This window comes from Carassius auratus, linkage group LG30F (assembly GCF_003368295.1).
Source record: "Carassius auratus strain Wakin linkage group LG30F, ASM336829v1, whole genome shotgun sequence".
In the NCBI taxonomy this organism is placed as follows: Eukaryota; Metazoa; Chordata; class Actinopteri; order Cypriniformes; family Cyprinidae; genus Carassius; species Carassius auratus.
Genome location: NC_039294.1, coordinates 4,221,390 through 4,234,524, shown reverse-complemented (window position 1 = coordinate 4,234,524; position 13,135 = coordinate 4,221,390). Strand labels below are relative to the sequence as shown.

Genomic DNA, 13,135 nt, shown 5'->3' with positions numbered 1-13,135 from the left:
CATGGAAGAAATATTTTGATTTATTTCTTTAAAAAATAAAGTTTTATAAATTTTTTCAACAGTAGTGGCAGTATCACATACATTTTACTAAATAATAGTAATATTTCTAGCACAATGCCTTTATGTAAAAGTTAACTTTTAGGCCTAATGAATGCATATTTGTAATTTTAACTGAACTTAACACTCATGGTAATGCTTAAGATATTTTTGGTCATTGAGGATTTCTGTAAAAAAAAAAAAAAAAGTAATAGATAGGGCTGTGCAAAAAAAAAATCAAATGTGATTTTCATCGCATGAATAATAATATTCCGATTAATATTCCGATAACAAATTGCTTCCCGTGGTTAAAATATATGTTTTTTTAGCATGGTTGCCTTGGTAAAATTCGCATTTTAGGTGCTAAATATCACGTTATTGGTATTGGGGTTGGTCAAACTGATTTGCTGAAATCAAAACAGGGACGGTACTAGATCAGCGCCAGCCAATAAAACTGCCATTTGCGCATTAGCTCTGCCCACTACAGGAGATAGTTTTAGTTATTATAAGTTCAGCCCCCTCAGAACTGGATTCGACACGGCTAAGAACTTTGTTGACAATATAATTGATTTTAATTACAAATTAGGGAAGATGTTGGCACATAACGGGTCTTCAAATGCACACTATAAGTGACCCAGATATGAGTTCACATGGAGCAGAATTTACTGTAAAGTTTAAACCGTTCTGAGATACTGAAAACACTGGATCATGAGTTGCTCATGTGTAAATGAACAGTGGTGCGTTTCAAATACTTGAGCCAGGAGCTCTTTTATTTTGCTTTTTTTAGCAATTCATAAGCTGTGGTTCTTATTTCATTGCCTGTGATTCCTTGCATAGTTTACATACAGCATCAAGGCATCATCAGGTTAACAACTGATGCATTCCTGTAGCACAAACAGTAGAGCATGGCACTAGCAAGGTCATGGGTTCAATTCCCACAGAAAGCATTAACTGACATAATGAGTAACTTGAATGAAAATGTAAGAGGCTATGGATAAAAATGGATGCCAAATGGATAAATGTATTTGTTGTCCAAATTCTTACTGATTTCAAAGCACAGCAAATCATAACAATAACAGCTATTCGACAATGGTTATTTGTAAATTAAATACACAGCCCAGTGGATGTGCTGTGGGCCTCACATTGGGTCTCATTCATGAAACACGAGCAGAACGAATTTTTGTGTAAATCGCGTGTAAAGTGGTTCTGGCGTAAATTTTCGGATTCATTAAAACGTTCGTATTTTCCAAATGTTAGTTGGTACGAAAGAAATCTACACCTGCTCCCAGCCAGGCGTAAATAGTGCGTTTAATGTCTGAACGTTTTGCTCATTAATACGGCAGCATTTTAATTCTTAATCGGGTAAATATTTACACAGCATTTAAAAAAAAAAAATTATATATAGTAATTACATACGGTTTTTCTTTTCACTTCTGGGACTGTTCGATTAACAGATGAAACTCTATTAACATCGTCTGTAATATGCTGCCAAGCATCCTTTTTTTAGGACCTGATACGCCAATATGTACGCTTGAAAATAAAACGTGGCGTTTTGAATGAACTTCTGATAATAAAACTTCAATTTCTGCAGCTGAGAAATTTAAATTTTCATTCGCTTTTGAAAAGACGTGTTGGAATCATTCGTTTGGTGTCATAATATGATGCTCATATATAGTTGTCAGTCGGATTTAATGGGAGGGATTTATGGTAATTGAGAATGAGCGTGCACGCGCGTCCCATTTACGACTGATTGGAATTCATTAACACACACACATTTCACTATCACATCTGACGTTTACGAAGTTTTTGTGAATCAGGAGAAGAGTTTTCGGGAAGTTCTCTTTACGCGCAAATCACTCACATATTTACTCGTATATTTACGAATGTTTCATGAATGAGACCCATTGAGCGGGTGGCGTAACATCAAGATGCTCTGCATAAATGTGGGACAATCCCTCTGGGGTTAAGAGTACTGATCTGCTAAAGGCTCATGTCTTACATTAGTACTGTTATGGATATAAATGGTCTTAACCTTTAGTACAGAACGTTGGTTATACCCAACATGAACTTGCAATAAAGAGCTGCTTCATCGCTGACACATGATAAAATACATCAACGAGTTCTATTTCATACAGCAGACTGTAAATATAACCTTATCAAGCACTTATTTTACCTTACAAAGCATTCGGTTACAATAAGAGATACAATAATACTACAATACGCTTCAGTACATTAATTAACTGTTTGACTGAATCAAATGCAATAACACACAATTTGACATTTTTGCAAACCACTTTGACCAATAGACATTAATTTGAATAACTATTTCTGCTTCTAAACAGCTGACAGAACATACACAACATTATTTCTAAAATATCAACAGGGAAAACTCCACCATTACACTGTGTTCTGACAACACACATTGCGAAAACACTACAGCAACTAAAATTCTGGCTGTCCACACCAGAGGCGACCTGACACGACAAAACATTGTTACAGAATCAATGAAATATCACAGCCAATCAAAAGCCTGTGTGGGAGGCTCTCTCTGGAAATGCCCTGCACTCTCAATAAAATGGTTTAAGTTTAAAACCTAATTCATAAATATTAAACATTTTTTACATTATTAAATGTACATGTACACTGATACCATCTTTTTCATGGACTATTCTTGTTTCACATGGAGTTCACAGTTTTAACACACATCTGTTATTGCTTTCAGTACAGCTATAAAGGTCATGCAAAATTATATTCAAGCTCACTTTAGACACTTTTACCATTGAATAAAGTGCATAATCAGTACCTAAGATTATCAGTCATAGTTTGTATGTTGTTTCTCCAGCAGCAATGTTACAGAAATAGAAACCATATCTAAAATTGTAATTTTGTGCTGCATAGTGCCACATGTGTAGTTAGAGGACACAGTATATGACAAGGATTTAGAAGTAGTATTTTGTTGGGGTTCATACCACAGTAAAAAAGGGTTTAACATCACCCCTGGTTTGGATTAATCCAGCAACTTCTCAGTTAGCACCTGCCCTGAGCCTTTCAATTTCAACATTCTACTCTTCCCTGTCAGAATTTCTGGAAATGGGCGATAATGTGTAGTGCGCTTCCTAAAAACCCACCTGGCTGTTGTCCAAAGCCGAATCCAGACGAGGATGCTGTGGTAGTGTTGCTGCCAAACAAGGATCCCTGGCCAAAGCCTGGGCTGGACTGTCCAAATACAGGAGCAGTGTTCTGGCCAAAGAGCCCAGTACCAGTACTGGCTGCAGAGCTGGTGGCGCTGGCTGCAAAAGAGAAGGAACTGGCACTGTTTGTGCTAGAGGATCCAAACAGTCCTCCTCCTCCACTGTTTGTGGCTGATGTGGTGGAGGCCGCCGTCGGCTGCCCAAACCCAGAACTTGCACTAAACGCTGGCTGACCAAATGAAAAGCTGCTAGCAGAACCAGAGGCTGCAGGCTGGCCGAAACCTGCACTGGGACTCTGTCCGAAGGCAGGCTTTCCAAATCCAGAGGTGGTAGAATTGGCACCAAAGACAGTGGACCCGAACACAGTTGTCGGGGCGGCAGAAGTGGGTTGTCCGAAGACAGGGGTTGGAGCTACACTGGTGGTGGTGGTGGCTGCAGATGGGGCAGAGGAGGTTGCTGACGTAACGACATTGGTGAGATTTATGGCTCCTACAGTCAGACTGTCTGTGCCACCTGAAGGCGGGGCGAAGATTGAGCCTGGTTTCTCAGATGTTGGAGCTGAGGATGGGGTGGTTGCTGGTGTTTCTTGGGGTGCAGGAGTGGTTATGAAAGTACTGGTAGTCTCAGGGGCAGGATCAAAGACTGGTTCTGCTGCAGGAGGCTCGGAGACAGGCGCCGGTGTCTCGGATGGTGGGGTAACTGATGGAGATGGTGTGGAAGAGACCTCGAGAGTTGGAGGAGTTGGGGGCTTGTTGGAAAGTTCTGTAGTGGGCTCAGTACTAGTGGGAGAAGCAGCTTCAGTGACCGGTACGGCTGATGGAGCACTTAAGGTTGGTGGTTTAGGACTGGGTTCTGCTGGAGGTTCCTTAGATTCAGTATCAGTGGAGGGAGCCGGCTCAGTTGAAGTCTTTGTTTCTGGCTGGAGGGACTTTGTTGGAAGAGTTTGGGTTTCTGATAGAGGTGCTCGCAATAGACTTCCAAAAGAAGTGGCAGCTGGTGGAAAGGAAGATGTAGAGGGAATGGTGAAACTTGGAGCAGTTCCGTCCTGTGGTTTAAAGGTGAATGTAGATGAGCCAAATCCTTGTGCCGTAGTCATCTTTGGAGCCTCTGCTGCAGTGCCTGTTGATTCTGATGAGCTTCCAGTTTCTGCATGCTTGATTTGTGCAGAACCAAAAGCAAATCCTGTAGATCCATTGCCAGGTTGTCCAAAAGTGAAACCCAGGGTGGTCTTGAGGGCTTCCTTTCCTTCCTCACTTTGGCCCACTCTTAAGCCAGAAAAGGAGCCAAGAGTTTCTCCAGCATTGCCCTGGGCTTTGGGAGCTTGAGGGAGTTTAGATGGTTCAGGAGGTGGTGTAGAGGAGCTCACACTCTGTGCAGTAGATGACAGTTTTGAAGTAAAGGAAAACGGCTCCTCAGACCCCATGGGACCAAACGTCATATTTGTTCCTGTGCTGCTTGCAAAAGAGAACTTGCCTGGTAGGCCAGAACTCTTTGCTATTTGTAAAAAGGAGGAAAAATAAATACATTTACTAAGAGAGCCCAATATCAATAAACCAATGTGACCAATAAACCATTGGGAGGTCCAGAATCTGCAGAATCTGACATATTCTGCACAGAATTTGAGGGATATTTGGGGGAATTGTCCTAAGTGTATTTTATCATGAGTATCATCAAATTAGCAAAAGGTGCAGAGGATGACAGCGGTCTAAATCAGTGGTTCTCAACCTTTTTGACCCCAAGACCCCCAGCTTGACCATAACAATATTCCAAACCCGACCGGCCCTAATTTAATTGACAGAATTTATAACATTTTTAATTTCAAATTATTCAGAAGATAGAACTTATGCAACTAAAAGTAAAACTAATTAAAATAAAACAAAATATTTTTTTTTTGTTATCTTGAATTTTTGTTTTATGATATTCAAAAGATTGTTTTGTCTTTATTTAAAAAAATGTCAGGTTATTTTGAGAAGCTTGCTAATGCCCTCGGTTGAGAAACCACTGATCTAAATTATGTGGACATATCTGCAGATTCTTTCAAACCCTCCTGGCCAATGGAATGGCACTGAAAACTTTGACATTTTCTAATCAAAAGCAGTGTTAAAAACTAGTGGTCGACCGATATGTGTTTTTTGTCAGCCAATGCCGATATCTTGGACAGCAGGGGTGCCGATAGCCGATATAAAGCGATATTATTTTTTTATTATTATTATTAATATTTAAGAAATTTGAAATCATTTGACAATGGATTAAAAAACCTGTAAAAGAAACTGCTTATACTTTAGATGACAGTATTTTTCACAAATAAATAAATATTTATAAAAAATATAATTTAAAAGAAAGTAAACACTGTAACCAACAGGGCACTCCGTATCCAGGATAACCCTCATTTTACATACAGTACACAGTACACAAATTACATGAATATGACAGTGGACAAACGCATAAAGCACATCATAATTTGAAATCACGAGTTAAAAGCATTTAGTTCACACGGACAGACCGTCACCCAGAGGATACACGATCATGCTTGATAAAAACGCACACTTCACAAGATCTCACAGCTGGACTCGATAAAGTTCGCAAGGTTTGTGAAATTAAATGTTCAATAGTCATTCACAAATTTGTTTGAATAATATAAAAGCTTATTTGCTTAATGTTGACTGCAAACAAGAAAGTATTATAATGTTTGCCTTTCTATTACCAATAGGCCTAATATAAAAGCAATCGTTATAATACTTTGTTTATATTAATTTCTTTGTTCAACTGTTCTATCTGATTATTAGACAGATGTCTATCCGTATTAGACAGAACTGTTAACAACAACGAAGAACAAAAGAGAGAATGTGAGCATTGTGTGCGCTGAGGTGCTTCCGCTGGCAGCGCCGTCAAAATAACACATCGGCCAAGCAGAAAACCTTATTGGCCAATGCCGATATTTGTAAAATGGCAAATATCGGCTGATATATCAGCCTTGCCGATATATTGGTCGACCACTATTAAAAACTAAAAAATTAAGTAACATTAAATATTTGCCTTGCTTAATGACATGAGACCCATGGAGATCATACCTTGAGTGTTGTTGGTGTCCTGTGATGGAGTTGCGAAACTGAACCCTGATGACCTGTGAAACAGCAGATTCTGCATCTAAACCACATACTGGTGTTCATATTCAAATGCAAACAATATAAAAGACATATTTAATAATCCAGTAGAAAAAAAGTAGGGATGCACCGATACCACTTTTTTCAGAACTATTCCAATCAGATGCTTTCATTTTTGGTATTCGCCGATACCTGTATTTTCACAGCATGTCATTTTTACAAATATTAGGTACAGAGACAAAATAATAAGTATAATTTACATATAAAATAATAAATAAGAAGAATAAGAATCATGCTACTTGGCTTCATTTAGCAAACAGATATTTCTTCAGTTATTTTGCTGCTGAAGAGCCACTAACATATGGAGTAGGGATGTGCACATCGATGCTGCAGTATTGATATATCGATACTCAGAAGCTTCTATTTTGGTATCGATACTTAATTATATTTATAATTTGTTATAACTAAATGTTTTAAGCAGTGTGTGCAGGCCAATTGGGACGGTGTGTGTATGATATAAAAATTAAAGGTCTCGCGGACCCTGTGGTATGATGTTAACAGACCGATTGTCTGGGGCTGCGCGTAGTGCAACATGCCGTTCACCATCACAACACGTCATGCACGGTCGCGACTTGCGCATAAGATGACAGCAGTACCGCCGCTCCCTATACGCAGAATACGCAGTCTGTATAGGGCACCAAATTCCAGAGGGGGCACCATCCCAGTTGCTAAAAAAAAACAAAAAAAAACCCCGGCACCATTCTCCCAGTGGCTGAAAGTTCATAATTGATGGATGGACATCTATGCCTGGGTAAAGGACATCACCAATCCGGCACAGAGAAAAGGAAACTATGAAAAAATGAAGTTGGCTTGACGTTGGACGTTCAAAGAGTCTCAAATTTAGGGACCGTCTCCAAAGTTACATGCGATATTGGTATACACTTTTCTAACGTCAGTAGCATTTGAGGATAATGACTTACAGTCATAAAAACAACTGTAATTGTTCATGTAGGTGTCAGCTACAATGCACAATTGAATTGAATGTTTGATATTTATTAAAATGAACTGTAAATCATATGTAAATTGTGCTACTTTTTTTTTACATGGGCTCAAACACAAATTTGAAGCACAATAGCATTTGAGGAGAAAGACTCATAAAACAATTGTAATGTGTTCATTTAGGTGTCAGCTACAATGCACACCTTATACATTTTTAATATATATTAAAATAAATTATAAAACATTTAGGTAAAAATTAGGCCCGTTTATCACTTTCAGGCACATTCCTGTGAAAGGTTTTTTTTTTTTTCAGGTTCCCTTACGAAAATTACCCATAGTTTTAACAATAACACCACAAATCATCGTTCTTGTAGTCATGGTAACTGCAAATTTATATATATATTAAATTAAGATTACTTTGAAAAATCACAAAAACTTTTAAAATTATAAGCAGTATCGGTATTGGTATCGTTAAAATTGTAACAAAAAGTATCGGTATCATATCGCATGGAAAAATGTGGTATCGCCCATCCCTAATATGGAGTAGAATCAGTAAGTGCACAAATCTGTATAAATAACAGACTAAATCAAGATAACCCATAACTAGATAACTCATAATAATCTCACAAATCAATAACAACCATGAAGACTTGTATTGAGATGAAGGTGGTTTAGTGTGTTTAGTAACTCACGGAGCAGTAAATGAAAAGCCCTTTGAGTTCTTCTCACTTATGGATGAAGATGCTCCTGCGTCAATTTTAGCAGCTCCACCTGTAGCAGCGCATAAAGAAACAAGCTCATTACAACACTCAAACCATCATTACTCCACAGGTACTGGAGTACAAAGTAGTGCAGCCGCATCTATTTAGAATTTATTCTACTTTATACTGAACAATTTGTACTAATGTGGAAACTCAGTCACACTCACCAAACACAAAACTACCTGATGTGGTCTGTGCCGGACCTGCCAGTTGCGCTGAGACGTTTAAAGCACCTTGAAAGGAATTCTGCAAGCAAAAACAATGGTTACGCCAAATGACAGAAGTTTGCTTACTCTGCAGATGTTCTGTGTGTGATTTGTAAGAGGAAATCATTGTTACAAACACTGAATTCTGTTAAAAAGCAGTTTGGCGTTTCAGTCAGCAGTAACTGTAATGTTGTGATTGATGTTTTGGAGCAGCTCATGTGGGACTTACTTTATTGGCCTCCACTGTTGCCAGAACCTGCTGAACCACCTGAGCCGCCGGCGCTGGAACAGACGCGCTACAGACACACATAAAATGGGATTCATTCAGACAACTCAGGGGACAACTTCTAGTAATCAAACAGCACAGGAAGTTAAGAACGTGAGTGTTTTTAGGAAAACATTTCCAGGAAATTTTGTAAAACTGGAAACTGTGATAATAAACTGCACAAAACAACTCCATAAGGTGTTAGCCATAATAATACAAGCAAAATTTTGGGCCAAACTGTGGCCAAATAATTTTTTTTTACCCAAATCACACAGCTGCACTCGCTGGTGTCATCAAGTGTTTTGCAGGCACTAGCATGCTTGCTTGCGGTTGGATGTAAATAGGCTACTGTGTGTGAAAAGCTCATATTTACAGATGAATGCCTTTGTGTTCAGGGATGCTAGGATGCATCTGAGAAACATCCTGAGTATTTGAACAAAAGAGGTCTGATGCTCTGTGTTCACGTTTGTTTTTCCTTCTCGTCCGAGTCAGTGAGTGTGGTTCAGCACGGGAAGTTCACGTGGAAAGTGTCCTGCGGCTGTTCAGGACGAATAGCCACTGCAGCAATGGTCAGACAGACAGAGTGAGCAGGCAGAACAGCCAACGCTCATGTGACCACTATGATGATAATGATGAAGGTAACTGGAGCAGAGGAAGAGTAGAGATGTGCTCTGATAAACAGCCCAAGCACTTGAATCACGATTACCTCATTACAACGGTCACCTGACCTCTGCACGGTGCACAAACCTAATGAACAAGTGTGTGTGTGAGGATGTTTCTGTCTTTCTGCATCAGTATAAGAGATCAATACAGACAGGATGAGAGACACACACACACACACACACACACAAAGGCAGAGACAGCTGTTTAGTGCATACTGTACAGTACACATGGAGGACAGTATAAATCTATGCAGGGCTCCAAACTGCAACTAAAACGGTTGCATTTTCGACCAAAAATATTAATTTGGGAGAGAAGTTTTTTCTGAAGTATATTAATGTATATATAAAGACTATAAAAATGTGCGTTACCACTTAAACATTTCCATCTAATGACTTTTTCCTGTTTGTTTTGCGATCGCATCTTTTATGTTTAACGCATATACGCGTTATGTGTCATTTTCTCCTGATAACTCCGAAAAGAACATAAATGACACTTTCCGTTTTAATTGTACAGATGAGAGTAATACATCAATCAAATCTGTAAAGGGTCTACTTTTTTTTTTGGATACAGACATAACAAAACTTTGTGCACTTATAAAATAAAGATAACAAAAAAGGTGTGCTGTCTGCAGCCTTTGTCTGCGCTGATCTTCATTTACAAACACGTCATTAAAATGAATTGTAACTCCGTGAATACTCAACAAAGAGACATGAAAGAGATATCTATAGAAAGCTTGACATGTCTACTTTTAAACTAAACAAGTGCTGCTGAACAAAAAAACATTCTGTGATAAAGTGATCCATATGAAAACAACGCGATGTCCATACTTCATGTCTCACTTCATTATATCTAATGTGACCATGCCCCCGTGCTGAACGCGCTATTCAGATTCAAACTGAAGCGCGCAGCTTGAATACACCCACACAGAAGAAAAGGAAGCGAGACTGTTCTTCCAGTTCTTTTATTTTACTTTTTGCTTCGCGATTAGAGGAATAAGACATAATTCACCCTAAAAAGATGCGATGTGGTTGAGGATTAGAGAAATGGGTTTCCTCAGAAAAAAAAGAATGAAGCACTTTATTCAGCAGAGATCATAAACATGAGTAAGTCTCTTTTTATTTATTTATATACTTATACTAGTTTTCACATAACGTGTAAACATTTTAAAGCCTTACTGGTTACGTGCTTATTCAGAGCGCATACACCCGTGAACTAAAAGGCTGGTCAAACAGCACCTTATTCCTTAGTTATCATCTGATTGCGCTAATACTGTCAAAAACACACAAGACTTATGTGTATGTTTTTTTGTTTTATTGTATGTTTTAGCCATGATTCCCATCCACTTACATTATAAGACTGATAGACTGCAACGGTTTGTGTTAAAAATCTGTGTGTTCTACTGAAGAAACAAAGTCACCTACATCTTGGATGCCCTGGGGGTAAGCAGATAAACAAAAACTTTTCATTTTTGGGTGAACTATACCTTTAACTACATATTTTTAGCACACTTGCCTTCCAATAATTGCAATAAGCTTTAAAGTTCAGCCAAATTCAGAAAACTAAAACAATAAATACCGTTTTGGCACTCTTTAACGCAAAATGAGCGTTTGTTTAAGCACCTCAGTTCAAACAACAAGTGAACCCATCATATCTTTCTCTTTACTACTACAATAAGAAACAAACATGCATGGACATCAAAAATGTGTCACGTTATCTGTGGCACACAAACATTATTTGCCACCTAATTGTGTTTCTTATAGGAGCCAATGGCTCCTTAATGTTTTGTTTTCTTCCTTGTCTGAAGCCCTGCTTTGAGTAACTTTATTAGGAAAGCAATGAAAGACCATTGACTTCAAGGACTATAACTATAAAGTTTTGATAATCGTTCTTATTATATGACAATATTCACCGATATTAGAAAGCATGACATGACAAAACTTCAGAGCATGTTTATAATAAACATAACATTATTGTCTGCTGGTGTTGATGCTAATATAAGTTATCGATCTTGATGTGAACAGGTCTTAATTTGTGCAGAAATTCAGATTAAAATGGTTTAAAAATTGAAAAATGCAAAAACATTTTTTTAATGCAGTACAGAACAGTTCATGTTTGAAATCTAGTATACTAAAATGTTATTTGTGCCCTTGCTACTTTGGCGTTAGACCTCACTATTAGGGCTGTGAATCTTTGGCAAGGCAGCGATTCGATTCGATTACGATTCATAGGTTTTCGATTCGATTCAAGAAAGATTTTTGCAAATTTAGAACGATTCAATTCGATTAACAATTAAATTCGATTCGATTCGATTATAAAGATTCGATTCTGCATTCTTTAAGTGCATTCATGGGATTATTTAAACGCTTCTACTAAATTCTTTAAATGCTTAGGCAGGGGGCAAATTACAGTAGCATTTATGGTTAGAGAACAAAAAAAAAAAAAAAAAACTTTTGTCCACTGTTAAATGCTAGTTTAATGATGCGACATGGCATACGTAAAAATGTATCTAAGTCAAATTTTTAAAAAGGGCTTAAAGAGTATTATGTATAAGCTAACATTTTGTCACACCAGGGGCGTAGCCATAATTTCAGAAGTGACAGAAATGTCAAATACAATCATTTTATGTATGTAGCCTATATAATAATAATAATAATTATATTTATTTTTTTATTTTTTTTACAAGGAATTATCTTCTTTTTTAATTACTTTTAATTAGCTGTAATAAATCAAATACACTGCTGGACAATAATCAATCATTTGTAATCTATATTTTTTTCCTAATGGCAATTTTATGATTGTTTTATATACTAGGCTACATTTAATTAGCAATTATTAAAATTTTCTGCACATAATAAGGTAGAAAATATACTTTATAATTTCTGTACTGTAATAAATGTCAATTAGCACTGCATCATTCATAAATTGTTTGTGTTTTTTTTTTAGTTTCAGCAGTTCATTCTGCTTTTATTCAGTTTAGCTGCAGATATAGCCTAGCACGTCTATGAGAGCGAGATCGCTTCTCTTTCAGTGTGAAAACGTCTTCATCTCTATTTAACTTTTCCTCTCCATCAGCGAATGATTCTGAGAGAAAACGTGCCAGATGTCTGTTTGCTAATGAAACAAACGCTACTTTCATGCATCTGATTATGAGATAAATCTTGCGCTCTTATTTCAAGGTCGTTGTTAATGCTGTGGTTTATAAAGTTTCCTTCGTATGATCGGTTCATCCGCATTGTTTAAAAACATTTATCATTCAATGGATCTGTGTAGACACTTACATTTCTGCTCCGGCCATGCAATAAATACAGCTGTCGACGGCTCCGGTAACTCCGCCGGTAAGATGCAGAGAGCCATTGACAAACTACAGAAAAGTAAAACTACTTCACGTTAGCATTACTGGCCACGAGTCCTATAGATCACACGTCAGCTGCGTCAGAGACGAACGGAGCACCAGCGCAATCCTGTGACAGTCTCAGGCGGTAAACAGTGGAGCGCGTTAAAGACAGATGAGGCACGATTCACGAACACTCTTCAAGGTCTCCATTAATTTGTGCGTGTAGTAATTTAATGTGTATACATTTTGAAAGCATTGAATCGCTATAGAAATCGCGATTCATTCGATTCTTAGCATTTTGAATCAATTACTGTCCACGATCTGCGAGTCACGAGTCAAAAATCATGTTTCAAGATCGATGCATATGAATCGACAGGGTTTGTAATCGATGCATCGAGAAAACGAGTGAATCGTTACACCCCTACTCACTATACAGGAAATAAACGTGTTTGAAGCTTGAATTAAACCCAGTGTATCTTCTAGCAGTTTGATTAAATAATGAGTCAAGAAAGAGATTGTGGTTAATATCACTTCTCAGTTCACAGAGTGTGCTGCATTGTGATTCTGTCACATGTA

At 37.8% G+C, this 13,135-nt stretch overlaps 1 protein-coding gene across 2 annotated transcripts in view; it reads right to left on the bottom strand.

Annotated features, from left to right (window-relative positions):
- Positions 1-13,135, bottom strand: part of LOC113068070 (nuclear pore complex protein Nup214-like) — a 50,002-nt gene that overhangs the window by 12,768 nt on the left and 24,099 nt on the right. The window contains exons 25-29 of one of the 2 annotated variants that reach the window (XM_026240648.1): positions 8,527-8,593; positions 8,259-8,337; positions 8,023-8,101; positions 6,299-6,351; positions 3,165-4,721 (exon numbers count right to left, since the gene is read on the bottom strand). In XM_026240648.1, coding sequence (XP_026096433.1) covers positions 3,165-4,721; positions 6,299-6,351; positions 8,023-8,101; positions 8,259-8,337; positions 8,527-8,593 — 1,835 coding nt within the window. The remainder of the gene's footprint in view (positions 1-3,164; positions 4,722-6,298; positions 6,352-8,022; positions 8,102-8,258; positions 8,338-8,526; positions 8,594-13,135) is intronic. The other variant, XM_026240649.1, reaches the window with a different exon arrangement.